Source organism: Doryrhamphus excisus, chromosome 3 (genome assembly GCF_030265055.1).
Source record: "Doryrhamphus excisus isolate RoL2022-K1 chromosome 3, RoL_Dexc_1.0, whole genome shotgun sequence".
Lineage (NCBI taxonomy): Eukaryota > Metazoa > Chordata > Actinopteri > Syngnathiformes > Syngnathidae > Doryrhamphus > Doryrhamphus excisus.
In genome coordinates this window covers 12,573,469-12,594,945 of record NC_080468.1, presented here as the reverse complement: position 1 = coordinate 12,594,945, position 21,477 = coordinate 12,573,469, and the positions used below count along the sequence as shown (strand labels likewise).

At 40.2% G+C, this 21,477-nt stretch overlaps 1 protein-coding gene across 1 annotated transcript in view; it reads right to left on the bottom strand.

The window, feature by feature from the left end:
- The window catches only part of LOC131125705 (MAGUK p55 subfamily member 7-like), a 33,983-nt gene that overhangs the window by 7,002 nt on the left and 5,504 nt on the right, over positions 1-21,477 (bottom strand). Inside the window, exons 5-13 of the mRNA XM_058067504.1 lie at positions 19,010-19,090; positions 15,879-16,013; positions 13,679-13,760; positions 13,527-13,612; positions 9,957-10,031; positions 8,405-8,601; positions 8,276-8,334; positions 6,452-6,505; positions 2,149-2,322 (exon numbers count right to left, since the gene is read on the bottom strand). Of these exons, the coding sequence (XP_057923487.1) occupies positions 2,149-2,322; positions 6,452-6,505; positions 8,276-8,334; positions 8,405-8,601; positions 9,957-10,031; positions 13,527-13,612; positions 13,679-13,760; positions 15,879-16,013; positions 19,010-19,090 (943 nt within the window). The remainder of the gene's footprint in view (positions 1-2,148; positions 2,323-6,451; positions 6,506-8,275; positions 8,335-8,404; positions 8,602-9,956; positions 10,032-13,526; positions 13,613-13,678; positions 13,761-15,878; positions 16,014-19,009; positions 19,091-21,477) is intronic.

The window sequence follows — 21,477 nt, the reverse complement described above, 5'->3', positions numbered from 1 at the left end:
TAATTTTTTTTTTTTTTAAAGGCCCAAAAATGAGTAAGACAGTCAGGCAGACAGAGCTCTGATTTCATGCTGTTTTCGGTCTGATTCTCCAACCAATCAGACTGTTTTTTTGCTGGCTGTGCCGCCATTAATGCTGTATACCCTCTGGAAAATCCATAGCCGCACATAAAAATATAACATCTGCAAAGTCACATAGTATCAGTGTCATTACAGTGTAGGATGTAGGATGAACACACACACACACACACACATTTTGCAGTAGCATCTGGGATATTCTTCTAAACTAGGTTTGTCCGGCCTTAGATTGCATCAGACTCTGAAAGTAGGATTCCTGACATACCTGCCTTTTCCATCACAGTGTTGGACGGACACAGTACATTACAAAATATCAAGTTTTTAGGACTCTCTGCTCTTACACTGCTAATGGCTTTCACAGTGGCTTTTAAGAAAAAAATCCACATCGGGCCATGTGGATACTGTCCACTTCACCTTCCTCCTTGAGTTGCATGCTACGTAGTGCCAGCAGTCATTTACACCAACTTTTCTAGGGCACAATGGAATATTGTTTGATTTGATTCAATCTGCTCCACTTTATGTATCCGGGGTCTGGTTTTTCTTGTCTAGGATTCCGAATGCCAAAAAATCTTAATGATGACCCGTGGCCTTCTTTCTCTGCAGACAGTGAAATCCAATCCAGACTCAGGTAAAATCAAACTTAATTATTCATTCATTCATTTTCTACCGCTTAACCTCACGAGGGTCCCGGGGGGTGCTGGAGCCTGTCTTCGGGCGAGAGGCAGGGTAAACCCTGGACTGGTCGCCAGCCAATCACAGGGCACATATAGACAAACAACCATTCACACTCACATTCATACCTATGGACAATTTGGAATTAACCAATTAACCTAGCATGTTTTTGGAATGTGGGAGGAAACCGGAGTACCCGGAGAGAACCCACGCATGCACAGGGAGAACATGCAAACTCCACACAGAGATGGCCGAGGGTGGAATTGAACCCTGGTCTCCTAGCTGTGAGGTCTGCACGCTAACCACTCGACCAATGTCCAACATAATAGAGTGGGAAAAAAAAGGTTTGCCTCCCATTCTGTGTGGAAGTGGTAAATTTGTGGCTAAATTAGACGCTAACTGTGGGGGTGTTATTTCATGTCTACAGTGCTCTAATAACTTTTAAAATGTATTTAGTCATAAACAGGTTTTTTTATGTGTCATCTATGAAAATATTAATTTTAACATTTCATCCTGTATCATTCATTAATTTTCTACCGCTTACCCTCACGAGAGTCGCGGGGGATGCCGGAGCCTATCCCAGCTGTCTTCGGGCGAGAGGCGGGGTACACCCTGGACTGGTGGCCAGCCAATCACAGGGCACATATAGACAAACAACCATTCACACTCACATTCATACCTATGGACAATTTGGAGTCGCCAATTAACCTAGCATGTTTTTGGAATGTGGGAGGAAACCGGAGTACCCGGAGAAAAAACCCACGCATGCACGGGGAGAACATGCAAACTCCACACATAGATTGGCCGAGGGTGGAATTGAACCCTGGTCTCCTAGCTGTGAGGTCTGCGCGCTAACCACTCGACCGCCGTGCCGCCCCCCAACCTAATTAAACCATGTAAATCCAAGCTGTAGCTTAACTATTCCGGTTTGACGACGGAGCCCTTTGGCTGACATTTTCAAAGCTTTTCTTCCCAATACCAATTATGTGTTTTCTTTCTGGACATATACTCATCGTTGTTCCAATTTGTTGCATATATATGACCCACAGTCACATGACGTTAAAAAGACCTTCAACGGGGCTCAGCGTAACCCTCCCCCCCCACCCACCCGGGGAGAGACGGAGCTCCGAAATACAAAGAGCAGGCCTGCGGGATTGGCAGAGAAGAAGAATCTGGGGTGGGCCACTGAAGTAAGTTAAAAGAATACAAACGATTCTGACTGTGTTTACGTAGTTCTGATGGGAAAGGCTCGTTCTGTCAATCAAAAGCAGGAACATAAATCTTCATCAATGCCTCGAATTTTCACGTTTGATCAACTGCAGCTCAGGTAAATTGGATCACCGTGCACTGCTCTGAAAGGATCTGCGTGGGATATAGTCAGTATTATTAGTTCATACGTACCAACCAATACCACCAGACGGTGTCTGTCTTTAGGATCTTTATGGTAAGGGATGACCTCGACGTACGTAGGTGGACAAATGGAGTCATGAACTCCGGAGCTCCACCTTCTGGAACGAGCTGCTTCTTTCACCCAATTACTCTTCTTGCCAAGTCGGAAACTCTTTCTTAAGCCGGCTGAGAAAGAAAGAAAAGGTAGGCGTTGATTTTGGTAGGTCGGTTCTGTAGGTAGTTTGGTTCTATGTTGGCATATTGACATATGAATACAATATTCAGAAGAGTTCCAGCTAAAATGAAAGGAAAACTCAGTCGTGTTGTTTGGTGTAGAGACAGTGCCACTGAGGAACCGGAGGTAGCAGAGATGAGGATGCTGAGGTTCTCATTGGGAGTGACCAGGATGGATAGGATCAGGAACAAGTACATTACATGTTAGAGACCTTGGAGATACAGTCCGAGAGGCCAGACTGAGATGGTTGGGACATGTCCAGAGGAGAGATAGTGAATACTATATTGGTAGAATAATACTACATTCAATACTACATGCTAACCACTCGACCACCGTGCAGCCTAGTTATTACTTATTCATTCATTCATTTCATTCACTTTTCTCAAATATATTTTTCTGCACAAAATAAGATGAAAAATAAATAAACAAATCAAGAATAAAGAAAATCAATCAATTTTTTTCAGATTAAAATGAACAAAGCATTATTAGAGCCCTGTAGACATGACAAAACACGACTATAGTCACATTTATACTCTTTTTATTTACAACATATTGCGCAACTGCAGGGTCTTGAGACACATGCTAACTCGCAAACTAGAGAGCTAGCGACCTAAACGGTAGCCTTCAAGTTATTTCCTTTTAAACTTAAATAGCCAAAAACTTACCACTTCCACACGGATAGGGAGGATAACTATTAACAGTTATTTAACCTTTAACCTAGTCACATTTATACTCTTTTTATTTACAACATATTGCGCAACTGCAGGGTCTTGAGCCACATGCCAACTCGCAAACTGGAGAGCTAGCGACCTAAACGGTAGCCTTCAAGTTATTTCCTTTAAACTTAAATAGCCAAAAACTTACCACTTCCACATGGATAGGGAGGATAACTATTAACAGTTATTTAACCTTTAACCTAGTCACATTTATACTCTTTTTATTTACAACATATTGCGCAACTGCAGGGTCTTGAGACACATGCTAACTCGCAAACTAGAGCGCTAGTGACGTAAACGGTAGCCTTCAAGTTATTTCCTTTAAACTTAAATAGCCAAAAACTTACCACTTCCACACGGATAGGGAGGATAACTATTAACAGTTATTTAACCTTGAACATGAACATTAATCAAACGTAATAATTTTTTCTGGGTACATGATACCATACAGCATCCATATCAAACTTGCGCGGGCCGCACTAACATAAAACTTTCACATCAAGACGGGGGTCCTGCGGGCCGCGTGTTTGAGACCCCTGGACTAGAGGAAGACCAAAGAGTTTTATGGATGTAGTGAAGGAGGACATGAGGGTAGTTTGTGTGAGAGAGACTGATGTAGACGCAGACGCGGTTGATTTGCTGTGGGGACCCCTGAAGGGAAAAATAGAAAGAAGATTCTGTGTGCCTTAGAAATCATTAAAAATTGTCTTAAATCGCTGATTCTGAAAAACGGATGGAATTGAACGAATTCAGTAGCAGCTAACCTACATTTAGTTTATGGACGGTAGAGAAAGTTGGATCGGTGATATGTCAGAAACCAAAATCAGTTGTTAATCAGCATGTTGATTCAGCACTGTTAGCGACATAAAACCGCAGTGAAGAAACGACAACACGGGGAAATCGGGCCCCCCCATTGCAGTGTGCCAAGGGTGATTTGTACGCATTCTGACAGCCAGCGTCTGCCATTTGCGCCTGCGGTTTGGCTTTTGTCTTTGTCGGCACGCTGTCTTTCATGAAGTTAACTACTACTGAACAGCGATGCCAGGCGTTCTTCGACATGGACTGTAATTTGACTTGGTAAGCATATCTGTCTGTTTCCTCCCCGGTGCAAGCGTGACACAGTGAGCAAGTGTTTGTTTACATGGCACCGAACTTAAAAAAAGTCCGACAGAGTTACCCGATTTCTTGAAGTAAAACAAGTTTAAGAAGAAAACATCTTGTCGTTTTCAGTCGTAAGTCATTGTGGCAGCGAAATTACCATCTGTTAGAGAAATGCCGTGAACCGTAAACCGCTTTAGTAATTACTGCAAAGTTATTTCTACTTTGTAGGATGATGGGAATTAAGAGTTTAGATCTGCGCAGAGCGGTAGTGGATATGCTGCAGGAGGATGTTTGATCCCCAATGATGACTTTAACCAGGAGATTGCGATTTCACAAGGTTAAGGCCTTAATAAGGAGTAATCCTGTACATAAAACTAAAAGTCAGGATGCATGGTTGTAGACCATGGTTGTAGAATGAAACCTCGGTACACCCTGGACTGGTGGCCAGCCAATCACAGGGCACATATAGACAAACAACCATTCACACTCACATTCATACCTATGGACAATTTGGAGTCGACAATTAACCTAGCATGTTTTTGGAATGTGGGAGGAAACCGGAGTACCCGGAGAAAACCCACGCGTGCACGGGGAGAACATGCAAACTCCACACAGAGATGGCCGAGGGTGGAATTGAACTCAGGTCTCCGAGCTGTGAGGTCTGCATGCTAACAACTCGACCGCCGTGCAGCCAGTGTGAATGGTTGTTTGTCTATATAGTAATCCCGTACATAAAACTAAAAGTCAGGATGCATGGTCGTAGACCACGACAACGTACCCCACTGGATAGAGCACACTAATGATTCAGCATTCCGAATCTGCAAATTCTCAGATTTTTGGTCCCAAAAAAAATCACCAAAAAACACATCTCTAATACAGGCAAAGGCAGCATATGTCTTTATGCTTCCCTGATACTAACGAGTGGTTAGCGTGCAGGCCCCACAGCTAGGAAACCCGTGTTCAATTCCACCCTCTGTCATCTCTGTGTGGAGTTTGCATGTTCTCCTTGTGCATGTATGGGTTTTCTCCGGGTGCTCCGGTTTCCTCCCACATTCCAAAAACATGCTAGGTTAATTAGGTTAAATTGTCCATAGGTATGAATGTGAGTGTGAATGGTTGTTTGTCTATATGTGCCCTGTGATTGGCTGGCCACCAGTCCAGGGTGTACCCCGCCTCTTGCCTGAGGTTTCATTCTTTTATGGCACATATTTCCAAAATTGATAATTGATAAACTTATTTTATATGCGATTAAATGTGATTAATTCCAAGTTAACAGCAAAAAAAATTGATTCATCACAATTAAATAGTTTAGTTACTAGTGTCAACATTTCTGCTCTTCTCTTTTTGTGTTTTTGCTCTATTATTTTTGTTTTTTTTTTGTTTAATTTTATGCCCACAATGTGCCACTGGCTAATAACAAGCTGCAGGCCGCAAATGGCCCCCAGACCACACTTTGGATACCCCTGGACGAAAGGAATATATGCTATCCTGAAGGAGAATGTCCGGTCATCTGTTGGTGACCTCAAGCTGAAACCAACTTGGGTTCTTCAGCAGGACAACGATCCAAAACACACCAGCAAGTCCACCAAAAACCAAATGAAGACTTTGGAGTGGCCTAGTGTTTTAAAGCAAGTATCGTCCGATATTGGTACCGTGCGTTTTCCACTGATATTGATCGGTGGCTGATTGATTGACGCATCCCTACTACTTACGTATGTTATCTGTGTTATAAGAGAGGGAAGTCAACAATTAATGAAAATTTGTAAGACCAGTGGAATAATTGCAAGAATTTACATTTTGAACTGGTGGATTTTGAGTGGGTAAAATTTGACATCTCTTTCAGACAGTGGATCCCATCTGTGAAGCCATCTCCACCACCCGGACCAACATTCCCACTAGCTTCCCGGGAACACTGGCATCAAGCATACCCAAAGCCATTTGGAAAAGCCCTATTCCAGGTACAAATGTCGTGTTTGAGAGAAACATCTTCCTCTGCTCACGTGCACCCAGGACTACGTACATGCTCATCATTTCAAATCCACGATTAAGACAGATCGGAAAACGGGAATGCTCAAACCACATTTGCTGTTCAAGTCCTTTCCTTTAAATCGTTAAACCTCCAAAATGCTTCATCAGATACAGCGGTCCCGTGTATTTTTCTTGGTGGCGGCTGTTGTTGAGTCGTCCTCTTCCCACTTTTTTTTAACACCATTACTCTTTCCAGTATCAGCGGGATTTATGTGGAACAAGTCAAACATCTCACCAATGTGGATTCCAGTTATCGCGCCGTAGTCGACATCCTCCTCGACTGGAAAAACTAGGAGAGGGAAAACCATGAACACAAAGATCTGAAATTTCATGCTTAAAGTATTAGCACATGATCTAAATCAAATGTAGCGCTATTTTGCTTTGGAAATTCAAATGATAGTTGGATTTGGGAATGATATCCAGAATGAAAAAAAAAAATGATTAATAACTGGCTTACAAAGTGGTTGAAACAGTCAATGGAATGTTCTACATTTGGGAAAATGTAGAACTACTTTGGCGAGTACAGACATTCAAATCATCAAAAAAAAAACTATATACTATACTATACTATAATTATGTATGTTATAGTATGAAGGCCACACTAAAAAGAAATAAATTATTATATTATTATTTTATAATATTATATTATTAAATTATTACATTATAACATTATTGGGAAAGTAATTATTACGTTACTTTTTCAGAAATCGGAATTCCAGTGGTGTTCAGAGATGTTTTGTGAGAGTCAGGCTGAGTGCTGACAGTAAAACCAAAACACTAGGGGGCAGCAATCACAACTCTTGTTGACTAGCTCTTTAATTCCCTGTTTACTAGTAATCAACAACAGCAACTGAAGTGATATGCAAATTGTTGATAATACTACACCACATTTTATTGTTGGTAATGTTGTTGTAACCTTTCAAATAGTCATTAATTATGTTACTTCTTACAGTAAAACAGACCTCACAGGGAGGAGACCCGGGTTCAATTCCACCCTCGGTCATCTCTCTCTGTGTGGAATTTCCATGTTCTCCCTGTGCACGCGTTTTCTCCGGGTACTCCGGTTTCCTCCCACATTCCAAAAACATGCTAGGTTAATTGGCGACTCCAAATTGTCCATAGGTATGAATGTGAGTGTGAATGGTTGTTTGTCTATATGTGCCCTGTGATTGGCTGGCAACATTGGCTGTTTCATTCATTTATGGCACATATTTCCAAAATTTATATCCCTTTAGATAAAATGTAGTTATCATTGTAGTTGTGTCTCGAATCGTTTACCACAAAAAAATTCATTAAATGTGATTAATTCTAAGTTAAAATTCCCCAACTTATTGCATATAAACTTATTTTTTATATGTGATTCAATGTGATTAATTCCAAGTTAACAGCAACAAAATGTGATTAATCACAATTAAATTAAGCAATTAAGCGGTAGAAAATAAATGAATGAATGAATTAATTAATTTATTTATTAATATAAAACAGGGGTGTCGAAAGGCCCCGCATCTGCATTTTTTAAATGGCCCACAATACATTCATTCATTCATTCATTCATTTTCTACCGCTGGGTGCTGGAGCCTATCCCAGCTGTCTTCGGGGGAGATGCGGGGTACACCCTGGACTAGTGGCCAGCCAATCACAGGGCACATATAGACAAACAACCATTCACACTCACATTCATACCTATGGACAATTTGGAGTCACCAATTAACCTAGCATGTTTTTGGAATGTGGGAGGTTACTGGAAATCTACACAAAAAAACGCAGTTTTATTGACTATTTTTATTGTTTTTCCTTTTTGTTGTGACCCTAATACTCCTTTGTAAGTTTCATAAAATAATAACCCGTAAATGTACAATATGTTTGCCATCATCTGTAGCGCATATGGAACAAAAACACAACACTTGGTAACAACAGCAATGGTACGACCCATCACCTTCTGACCTGAACTCTCCCTCATAAGCCAGGCTTAAGTATGTTTATAGGCGGCCTTTTAAAAAAAGGTGTTTGGCTCTTTTAAGCGGTGCTTTTGTGGAAAAAGAAAAAGTCAGCTCATCACCTGCTGGTTTGACTTGCTGCGGTTGGAACATGGCTTTGGGTCGTTGTAGTGCAACTCTCCTGCAGGACGTTAAATCAAAATAGTTTTTTTTTTTTTAATGTGGGCCAAGATACAGAAAAAAAGCATCACCTCTCGTGGAGCTGCTGTGAGGGGATGAGTCCTGCTCGGGTGTTGTTATTAGCGACTAAACAGGCCTGCCACCAGGCGTCATCCTCCATGGTGACGATTTGCAGGATGTCGCCTCTTTTAAAAGCAATTGCTGCATCCTTGCACGGGACCGCTGGATCCTCGTTTGGGTTGTAGTCAAATAGTGCTCTCACAAATAACTAGGAAGAAGAAAATCATATAAAATTAAAACTGCAAGCAGTGATGAGCGGGCTCAAGCACCTTGACAAGCTCGGGGGTACGTGCGAGTCAGGGGTTGTACAAAAAACAAAAAAACAGGGAGATCGAATAAGTCGTAAGGGAGTTACGGGACTTACAATTTTCTACCAGGAGGGGGCGACACTGGTGACAAGGCGGGTATGCGGTCACGTCCCGTCTGATGCCCCAAACCTCCATAAAAAAAATTGCGACGATCGGACTGTGCGGAAGGTACTTGTGGCGCCTACTTCTGGCACGAAAATCGCCGACGCCATAAAAAATGGCCGACTTCCTGTTGGTTTTGCAATATTGGTTCTTGAGACTTTTTGGTGCGTCCTGTCATGATAGACGTCTCCACCAAGTTTCATGACGATCGGTGAAACTGGTGGCGGGGGCTAATTTTTTTTTAAATTTCAGAGAGTCAATTTTGGAACATTATATTTGAAACCCATAAAATATAAATTTTTTTCGCCAGATCTGATGCGTTCGCCAAATTTGGTGAGTTTTCGGGCAATGTTAAGGCCCTCAAAATCGCGATCATTTTGGGAGAATAATAATAATAATAATAAACATTACGATTACAATACTTGTGGCGCCTACTTCTGACCCGAAAATGGCCGACACCATCAAAAATGGCCGACGCCATCAAAAATGGCCGACTTCCTGTTGGTTTTGCAATATGGGTTCTTGAGACTTTTTGGTGCGTCCTGTCATGATAGACGTCTCCACCTAGTTTCGTGACGATCGGTGAAACTGGTGGCGGGGGCTAATTTTTTTTTTTATTTCAAGGTGGCGCTAGAGAGTCAATTTTGGAACATTATATTTGAAATATAAAATTTTTCGCCAGACCTGATGCGCTCGCTAAATTTGGTGAGTTTTTGGGCATGTTAAGGCCCTCAAAATCGCGATCATTTTGGGAGAATAATAATATTAATAATAATAATAAACATTACGATTACAATAGGGCTTTCGCACTGTCAGTGCTCGAGCCCTAAATATGTTGTGACTATGAGAAATATCATAATACAGATATACAGATGTTTACTCACATGGAAAAGTAGTACATTTCTTGAAAAATGATCACCGTCACAGATAATAATTAGTCTTAATCCAATACAATAAAAGCGTTTCTGTAACAATTTTCCATGATTTGGATCCAACTTAATTCTTAAAGGCATCGTAGCCAAGCCCAAACACAGCCAACACATGGCAAAACTAGCTTTTTACTGTTCCCAGATGGGCGGCCATTCACATAAAGCCACGATGCAAAGCTCAAGTCAAAAGAAATACCTCAAGGGAATATGTCATCCCATTGTACCTTTTTATTGGATGGCACGTCTTGTTTGGATGAGGCAGGAACGATTGTGAATGTGATGTCACCTCGAGAGCGTGCCTGCACACCATTAATGACACATTCAATGTTAGGGAAATATGAGTGTTTGCTTTTTCTTTTGTTACATGATGATTGATTGCTCCTTCTGTGTTTGTTTGCAGAATATGAAGCTGCAGCTGGGAGACGTTAGCTTAACATAAAGAAATAGAACGGTTAATTTGCATATGACTTACCGTATGGTGTTTATGTTAGGAAGACACGTAAAGGTATAAAGTACATGCAGTGTTTCTTTTTCCAGGGAAGGTTGTGATAATTTGTTGTAAAAGTCGTATCGCCTTCTGGTGAGCTTGGGTATACATATAGTCCTCCATCTTGGCAGTCAAATTCATTCATTCATTTAGAAAACCGGAGAAAACCCACACATGCACGGGGAGAACATGCAAACTCCACACAGAGATGGCCGAGGGTGTAATTGAACCCTGGTCTCCTAGCTGTCTATCTATCCCTTTCGATAAAATGTAGTTATCCTTGTTGTTGTGAATCGTTTACCACATAAAATTTCACCTACTTCTTGTCGATAAACTTATTTCTATATGCGATTAAATGTGATTAATTCCAAGTTAACAGCAACAAAATGTGATTAATCACAATTAAATATTTGAGTTTAGTTACTAAACATATTAGAATGTGGGAGGAAACCGGAGAAACCCCATACATGCACGAGGAGAACATGCAAACTCCACAGAGATGGCTGAGGGTGGAATTGAACTCGGGGTCTCCTCGCTGTCTGTCTATCCCTTTCGATAAAATGTAGTTATTGTAGTTGTGTATTGAATCGTTTACCACATAAAATTTCCGCTACTTCTTGTAGATAAACTTATTTTTATATGCGATTAAATGTGATTAATTCCAAGTTAACAGCAACAAAATGTGATTAATCACAATTAAATATTTGAGTTTAGTTACTAAACATAGTAGAATATTTTAGTTTAGTTACTAAACATAGTAGAATGTGGGAGGAAACCGTAGAAAACCCATACAGGTACAGGGAGAACATGCAAACTCCACACAGAGATGGCCGAGGGTGGAATTGAACTCGGGTCTCCTAGCTGTCTATCTATCCCTTTCGATAAAATGTAGTTATCATTGTAGTTGTGTACTGAATCGTTTACCACATAGAATTTCACCTACTTCTTGTAGAAAGACTTATTTTTATATGCGATTAAATGTGATTAATTCCAAGTTAACAGCAACAAAATGTGATTAATCACAATTAAATATTTGAGTTTAGTTACTAAACATAGTAGAATGTGGGAGGAAACCGGAGAAAACCCATACATGCACGGGGAGAACATGCAAACTCCACACAGAGATGGCTGAGAGTGGAATTGAACTCGAGTCTCCTAGCTGTGAGGTCTGTGTGCTAACCACTAGACCGCCGTGCAGCCCTCCGTATGTTTATTTTTTTATTTATTTATTTGTTTGGACAGCAGCACCAGCTATATCCACTACTACTATGTCCAAGCTCACCAAGGTGATTTTACAACAAAATATCAGAGCCTTTCCTGGAGAATGAATTAATAAAGCCGAATAAAGACATAAAATATGAAATAGTATCAATAAGTACCCCCTGTCTCTTGTCTACTAAGGGGTTAACATTTTTCCCCTCGACAACATACGACCTGGATCTGTCAGAAGTGCACCCCCACACCCCCCAAAAAACCTCATCAAGTCTAAAAGTACCCACAGAAGACAGAAGGGGGGTGGGGGGGAGGGGGTGAAGGAAAAAGCTATTTAAAGTGTCTTTGTAAAGTGTTTGGCTAGCATCTATGTACCTTGGCATCGTTGATGCTAGCCTACTGGTGAGATGAACAACATTCTTCCAAAAGATATTGCCATATTCATGGTTATGCAGTGTGCGGTATAATTCTAATAATTTTAATAGCTATACGATATTTGTCATCCATCTACACGTCTGCATTTACCAACCTCAGTAATTAACATAAAGCATATTTCATGCAAATTATAAGCAGAGACAATTTCTTGGCATATCGTTTTTAGTGTCGGAATTCACTGAGCTAACCATTTTTTGGCTGTATTGCTTCAAATTGTTCATGTTTCATATTTTTTTTTGTTATTGGCAACAAATATTTTGTAAGGGACCAAAACTAACATGAAATTAATCTTACTGACAAGTTTTGTTTGTGGAGCCAAAAGAGGAAATGCTTGATTGGTCTGTCTCGTGTTGTCCAGAAATATAAAAACTCAATGAGACATTTGCTTTCATTACACAACTACAATATAGTCATATATTGTATATATGTGTATGTGTGTTTATATAGTCATAAACACTCGCTTGTGTGAAAAAGGTGGATTAATGCGCCGTAAGAAGCCAGACTTTACAAATGGCTGGCGTACCTGGGAAAAAAAACCCAATGCAAGCATGTGGGAACATGCACTTCATTTCATAATAATGTATAGCTAACTATACATTTAGAGTTAGAGTTAGTTACGACAATTAATGATTCCTTTATAAAAAATATATTTTAATATTAATATTTATTCATTGAAATGTAATATTAATGTTATTTTTTAATTATTTGTTATTATTTATATATTTTTTATTTTTAAATTACATTAAAAAATTACAAATTTTATTAAAACATTTTAAAATAACAATGTTATTTTTATACTTTTCTATTTCTATTTATAATATGTATAAATTATTACATAGATTACAAATGTTTAAAATATTGTAATTTGAAAGTCCTAAAAACAGGGTCTATGAATGTACCTGTGAATTTAATTTAATTTAATTTAATTTAATTTAATTTAATTTAATTTAATTTAATTTAATTTTATTTTATTTTATTTTATTTTATTTTATTTTATTTTATTTTATTTTATTTTATTTTATTTTATTTTATTTTATTTTATTTTATTTTATTTTATTTTATTTTATTTTATTTTGCTATAATTATTTATATTTCATGCATACAGTAGTTTTGTTAAATATAAAATATTTAGAAAAATGTAAATATTTTCATTTACAATTCCAAAAATAACACTGCATATGAATGTATAATTTCTATTTTCTGTTTTATTTCATTATATTTTATTCATGTGTTATGCTTTAAATATTGTGTATTTTTTTATTTTATTTTTTATTATTTATGTTGTTTTATTTTTATTTATTTTTAACATTTAAAACATTTATAAAATATGTTAAATATTTTCATTCACAATTCTAAAAATAACAGGTGTATAATTTATTGCATAATTTATTATTATTATAAATTAACTTAAATTAAATAAATTAAATAAATTATTGCATAATTTTATTTATATATGATTATTTAGTTATAAATTATTATGATTATTTATATTTTAAAAATAAAATAATTACAACAAAATTACAACTCTTGTTGCAAATGTTGATCCAAAATCAGAGAATGTCAAATAGACATTTTTCCGGGCGCCACAGTGACCATTCTCTAATGAATTCGCAACGTAACCCCCGTGAAAGGCGGGACTCAAACATGACTCAGGACTCACCAGGAGAGGAAGAACCTCTTTGGGCTTCCTGCGTTCTAGAGAGACACCGTTCACCTCTTTTAGCTGGTCTCCTTCATGGATCAGACCTGCAACAACCATTCGGTGTTGGCCTGCTTGGCACGTGTGTCCACACAGTCGATACTTCATCTTACCACTCTTGTCGGCCGCCCCTCCTCGCATGACTCTCGCCACAACAATGGCCCCGGTGGATTCGTCCCTCTTAATTGTGGCTCCCTAAACGCATAGTAAAAAAACATGTTGTTTGTATTATGATCCAGACAGACCTCTTATTAGGAGTCATTTTATTCCAGTTGAAGGTTATTTGTATCAAGATGGGAGCATTTAGGCAGCTGCTGTCATGTAACACACAAAAAAAAGCATATTGGATAAGGTTATCCAAACTTGCGTTATTTTCAACAGATGTTGTTGCTTTGGAGCAAAAAAATCGCAGTGGAAACAGCACCCTTATGTCGTTGATAGGGTGTAGTCGGTCCTGTATGGAAAAACTGGAACACGTCGGGTCGATGAGAAAAAAAAAAAAAAAAGCACATGTTCCAATTAAGTTTTGGGATCAATACAAGCGGCTGTTTTCCATTATTGTTTTCAAGCAAAAACTCTACTCATTAAGTCCATTATTCTCATATTTAAATCATGCTAAATGTACTTTATCGTGATGAGAACAGTGTTTGTTGTTTTCCAGTTGCGCTGTCAATAATATTAAATTAGAAGTAAAGATTACACGATGAGACAGATAATACTTTGATGATAAGCCAGGAGGATTAAATGGATTGTTGCTATTTACTAATCAACTACTGGACCTGCTAACGGAATAAAATCTGGTCCATGTTACTCCTTAGCAGACAATCACCATATATTCTTTATATATATAGACCTCGATCCACGCTCAAATCCCTTCAACTTTTTCTTCAAGGAAAATAACAACCTCAGAGAGAGGCCTTTGTGGCCTTGGTGGAAAATATGTGAACTTTCATCCTTATTTCAGTCCGGTACCACCTGATCCAAGAAATTTCCAAGTGACAATAACTTGGAACAAAGCAGAATAAGATGTTCTGGTAGGACCAAGAAAATTAGTCATGATTAAAGACCAGCCTTGGAAGGTAATTTAGTTCAGGCGCAGCAGAGGAATGATCTCAGTTCATGATAATGCTCAACAATGACTGAAGGGCATCAATGAAGAAATGTCACTTTTTTTTTTTAGCTTGCTAGCTAAATGTAATATAAATGTGGTATATATGTGAGTGTGAATGGTTGTTTGTCTATATGTGTCCTGTGATTGGCTGGCGACCAGTCTAGGGTGTACCCCGCCTCTCGCCGGATGACAGCTGGGATAGGCTCCAGCACCCCACGCGACCCTCGTGAGGATAAGGAGTAGAAAATTAATGAATGAATGATTTTCGTGTTTAGCTTATGAGTGAACAATGGCAATTGAAGAGAGAAGGAAAGAGTCCAACAGTCCCTTTATTGCAAATGTTGATCTGAAATTGGAGGAGACGTCAATGTCAAGCTAACGGGAGGATGAATGAGCCAATAAATGAATGGCTCGTGGGGGTGCTGGAGCCTATCCCAGCCTATTATGAATTTATATTTTCAACAATATTGTCAATAATTCCAAAATTCATCCTTTTTTTATGCCGCTTATTCTCATGACGGTCGTGGGTATGCTGGAGCCTATCCCAGCTGTCTTCAGGCAAGAGGTGGGGTACACCCTGGACTGGTCACCAGCCAATCACAGGGCACATATAGACAAACAACCATTCACACTCACATTCATACCTATGGACAATTTGGAGTCGCTAATTAACCTAGCATGTTTTTGGAATGTAGGAGGAAACCGGAGTACCCGGAGAAAACCCACGCATGCACGGGGAGAACATGCAAACTCCATACAGAGATGGCCGAGGGTGGAATTGAACTCGGGTCTCCTAGCTGTGAGGCCTGTGTGCTAACAACTCGGCCGCCGTGCAGCCGACAGATAACTTACAGATTAAAAAAAAACAAAACAGGGCCCCCAGACTAGGTGTGCGCCCCCGCCCGGCCCCCACCAGGAGGGGACCGGGGTGCCTGCCTTTTGGTCACAATCCATCTCAATCTACTCACAATATTTGGGTAAAGTTGAATGATGGCACTTAGCCAGTATTTCCTTATTTTTACAATTCCGTGATATCTTTTATTGCGTGGTATTTAGCATCCATCCATCCATTTTCCTCCGCTTATCGGGGGCAAATCATGTGGGATTTTATTGCACTGATGGGAAAGCGACCATAAGGATAATACATGTAACTTTATCTTAAAGGGGACACAAAATGATGAATGAAAAGCATAGTTACTGACCAGGGGCTCTTTGGTTTTGACAAGACTGACAATCTTGACCGAGTCGTCTTCGTCGTCCGTTATGTTGTCAGGTATCGGTGGCAGCGTGGGCTCGTAGTCTCTCCGAGCCACTGCGTCATGGACATACAAAAGACTCTGTACAAGAAAACACAGTTATTATTACTTCTTATTTTTATTTATTTAACTTGCTAGGTTAATTGGCGACTCCAAATTGTCCATAGGTATGAATGTGAGTGTGAATGGTTGTTTGTCTATATGTGCCCTGTAATTGGCTGGCCACCAGTCCAGGGTGTACCCCGCCTCTCGCCCTCGTCCCCCCGACCCTCGTGAGGAAAAAGAGGTAGAAAATGAATGAATGAATGAATATTTGGGTTTGGGCGAGTGGTTAGCATGCAGGCCACACAGCTAGGAGACCCGAGTTCAATTCCACCCTCAGCCATCTCTGATGCGTGGGTTTTCTCCGGGTACTCCGGTTTCCTCCCACATTCCAAAAACATGCTAGGTTAATTGGCGACTCCAAATTGTCCATAGGTATGAATGTGAGTGTGAATGGTTGTTTGTCTATATGTGCCCTGTAATTGGCTGGCCACCAGTCCAGGGTGTACCCCGCCTCTCGCCCGAGGTTTCATTCATTTACGGCACATATTTTCAAAATTGATATCTCTTTAGATAAAATGTAATTATCATTGTAGTTGTGTATTGAATCGTTAACCACAAAAAAAAATACTACTATTGTAGATTATTTTTTTTTAGATGGGATTAAATGTACCCAAGTTAACAGCAACAAAATCTGATTAATCACAATTAAATATTTTAGTTTAGTTACTAGTTATGCTGGAGCCTGTCCCAGCTGTCTTCGGGTGAGAGGCGGGGTACACCCTGGACTGGTGGCCAGCCAATCACAGGGCACATATAGACAAACAACCATTCACACTCACATTCATACCTATGGACAATTTGGAGTCGCCAATTAACCTAGCATGTTTTTGGAATGTGGGAGGAAACCGCATGCACGGGGAGAACATGCAAACTCCACACAGAGATGGCCGAGGGTGGAATTGAACCTGGGTCTCCTAGCTGTCTATCTATCCCTTTTGATAAAACGTAGTTATCATTGTAGTTGTGTATTGAATCGTTTACCACATAAAATTTCCCCTACTTCTTGTAGATAAACTGATTTTTATATGCGATTAAATGTGATTAATTCCAAGTTAACAGCAAAAATTTGATTAATCACAATTAAATATTTTAGTTTAGTTATCATTGTAGTTGTGTATTGAATCGTTTACCACATAAAATTTCCACTACTTCTTGTAGATAAACTTATTTTTATATGCGATTAAATGTGATTAATTCCAAGTTAACAGCAACAAAATGTGATTAATCACATTTGAATATTTTAGTTTAGTTACTAGTGTCAACATTTCTGCTCTTTTTGTGTTTTTGCTCTATTATCCACATTTTTGCTGTTTTCTTTTGGTTTAATTTTAAGAAAACGCAGTTATTATTACTTTTTTATTTAATGTATAGGCCACAGTTTCTTACACTTCTACTTGATTCCTTCACTTTCAGTTTTCCTGTGCATTTCAACCACCCCCGTCAGTCACGGACCATTTACGGCACCCCTTTGGAAGCCGCAGGTGCAACTCCAGTGTGCCTTATTGACTGATCAAAGGTGATCCGGAGGGTGAATGAGTGCAAACATTTCCACATTTCCTAGAGGCCCGCCTGATGCATTTGAGCGCATTAAGCACTTTCAGTTAGTGGCATGCCAAATGTGGTGATGTTTGGGAATGCACACCGCACCGTTGGGCCACCTGCAAGAACTCATTCCACCACCAACCACCAAGTGTCTTCGCTCAAATGTCGTGTCATGTCGTAGGTCGTGTTTTCAGAGAAATTATGACTACGTGGTCTTTATTTCTTCCAATGCCCAGACAGGTATTCATTTGGCGTGAACTTTTACCTTGTCAAAAATCCTATGTTTGTTACTAGGAAAAACATTATTTTGTTGGAGGAAATGACCATGTGGAGTTACAGCTGCCATAAGGCCTATTTAGGTGCAAAAAATGTCTGCATATTGTCCTGAACTGTCACTTTGCGGAGCCGTCATTTAGTGTACTTGTTATCCTAGTGTCCATCAACAGTTGCTCTGCTTAGACGACGTTGTGTGCTTTTGGCTGCAATCAGGTTCTCATGAAAACAAACGTTTATTCACGCTATATTAAACCGCCGCGTCGCTCCTATACGTGCCTACATAAGCTTAAGCCAAAAAACAAGCAGGTCATTAGGTACTGTTCAAACAAATCTGCTAGTTCTCAGTTCACTCACTGGACCGGTTGTGTAAGTCTCGACATCGGTGAATACTAATAAACATAACTTAGTAGTTATGGATGATAGAAGGCAGTACCTTTTATTTAGAGAAGGAAGAGGGGCAATCAATTTCAAACTCATTTGCCACTTCGCATGACCCAAATAGGAGGGAAGTGCCAGAAAGCATTGACCAGAAGTCTGAAAATGTGTGCGTTTTAAGTCAGACGGACTCACTTCTAAATAGGCTTTTCTACTCACGGATATTTAGAATTTAAAACCAGTATCATAAATATACAAATCTTAAAAAAAAAAAAAAAAAACATGTTTGTGTCAGTGTGAGAGTCTCACTCGCTTACATTTGTATTTGCTGAACATTTGTGGGCGAGTTTGGGAGCTAATATGCTCACAATAAAGAAAAATAATATATTTAAAAATATATATATACATTTTAACCATATATTATTATGAATTTATATTTTCAACAATATTTTCAATAATTCCAAAATTCATTTCCCATTCATCCATTTTCTATGCCGCTTATTCTCACGACGGTCGTGGGTATGCTGGAGCCTATCCCAGCAGTCTTCAGGCGAGAGGCGGGGTACACCCTGGACTGGTGACCAGCCAATCACAGGGCACATATAGACAAACAACCATTCACACTCACATTCATACCTATGGACAATTTGGAGTCGCTAATTAACCTAGCATGTTTTTGGAATGTGGGAGGAAACCGGAGTACCCGGAGAAAACCCACACATGCACGGGGAGAACATGCAAACTCAAAGAACAATCGGGACAACTTCAGAAATCAGTACCTTAAAGTGAGGTTTCGAAAATAGGGCCAACAGTTCTTTAACTTCCTCTCTCCAGTCATGCTGGGTCAGGTCTTCCAAAAACTGAAAGTCGAGAAACCAAAGACGTTATATGATCACATTAATATGAATCTTTGTGCAATGCAAACACATTCATTCATTCATTCATTTTCTACCGCTTTTTCCTCACGAGGGTCGCGGGGGTGTGCTGGAGCCTATCCCAGCTGTCTTTGGGCAAGAGGCAGGGTACACCCTGGACTGGTCGCCAGCCAATCACAGGGCACATATAGACAAACAACCATTCACACTCACATTCATACCTATGGACAATTTGGAATCGCTAATTAACCTAGCATGTTTTTGGAATGTGGGAGGAAACCGGAGTACCCGGAGAAAACCCACAAATGCACGGGGAGAACATGCAAACTCCACACAGAGATGGCCGAGGGTGGAATTGAACTCAGGTCTCCTAGTTGTGAGGCCTACGTGGCAAATGTGTAAATGTGCAAATATACAAGTGTACAGTGACAATTATGATGTCGTCACTACCAACAGCACTGAATTCATCACACAGCAACTTAACACCCAAAAGGTGTACCTGATACAAACCTGATACCAGACTGGTGGCCAGCCAATTACAGGGCACATATAGACAAACAACCATTCACACTCACATTCATACCTATGGACAATTTGGAGTCGCTAATTAACCTAGCATGTTTTTGGAATGTGGGAGGAAACCGGAGTACCCGGAGAAAACCCACACATGCACAGGGAGAACATGCAAACTCCACACAGAGATGGCCGAGGGTGGAATTGAACCCTGGTCTCCTAGCTGTGAGGTCTGCGCGCTAACCACGAGACCACTGTGCCGCCCCAATGCAAACACAAGGAAGGAAATTCAGCCCGATAACGGTGACACATCATCAGTGTTAGTGTTTCATACCAGGGGAACCGTTCAACTTATTGCGACTCATTTTGGGAAAAAAAAAAAAACACCAGCTCCTGCGTCCTCAAGGCTAACACGACAGCTGTGGCGACACATAAAATAGAGCAGCCATAGCCGTTGGGCCGTCGGGCCGGCCAGCGACCGTGTGCAGTCACCCACTTGTCAAGAATATTACTGTAATGACTTCTACTGCTTCAAGATGTCGAGGCACACTCCCGAGACACAAAGCATGAAGGTCATTAGTTTCCACTGTGAGCAAACAGAAGCGTCTCTGAGGGGAAACAGGCTCGCGGTTTTTGGCCATTCCAGCAGGTTCTGATGATTTAAGCCAGGCGGAGAAGGGCTGTCGGACCAAATCAGAAGCGACGAGACTGAGAGAAGGATGGGAGTTTGATGGTCAAGTATGGAAAAATGGTACAAAGAGTTGCTGTTAGCATGATGACAAGATAACACACGGGTGTTTCATTTGGGGGTTGATGGTAAGCGAGGATGGATGTGTTCATTATGAAACATGATGCACATCGCAGATGTTGTGTGCCACTTTGGGTAAACGCTGTTTGTAGTGTGTGTGTGGGCGCTGTCGCTTCCTCGGACATTCCAAAAACATGCTAGGTTAATTGGCAACTCCAAATTGCTGGAAAAGCCTCCAATGTGGCTGAATAACCACAATTCTGCAAAGATGAGTGGGCCAAAATTCCTCATTGAGACGGGGAGAACATGCAAACTCCACACATAGAAAGCCGAAGGTGGAATTGAACTCGGGTCTCCTAGCTGTGAGGCTTGCGCTAACCACACGACCGCCATGCAGCCCATGAAGTAATATTCCTTACTTATAAATAGAATATTTTCATAGTTTGCGCAAAGAAAACAGTTTTAGGACCTTCTAAAAACGGTGATTAAAATGATTAGAGTGCTCCAGACATGAAATAACACCCCTATAGTAACATTTACACTTGTGTTACCCAATATAGTAGACATAATAAAAGTTCATTCATTCATTCATTTTCTACCGCTTATCCTCACAAGGGTCGCGGGGGTGCTGGAGCCTATCCCAGCTGTCTTCGGGCAAGAGGTGGGGTACACCCTGGACTGGTTGCCAGCCAATCACAGGGCACATATAGACAAACAACCATTCACACTCACATTCATACCTATGGACAATTTGGAGTCGCTAATTAACCTAGCATGTTTTTGGGTCTCCTAGCTGTGGGGCCTGCGTGCTAACCAATGTAATTGTGATTAATCACATTTAGTTGCTGTTAACTCGGAATTAATCACATTTAATCGCTTATAAAAATAAGTTTATCTACAAGAAGTAGGGGAAATTTTATGTGGTAAACGATTCAATACACAACTACCATGATAACTACATTTTATCGAAAGGGATAGACAGACAGCTAGGAGACCCGAGTTCAATTCCACCCTCGGCCATCTCTGTGTGGAGTTTGCATGTTCTCCCCGTGCATGTATGGGTTTTCTCCGGTTTCCTCCGACATTCCAAAAACATGCTAGGTTAATTGGC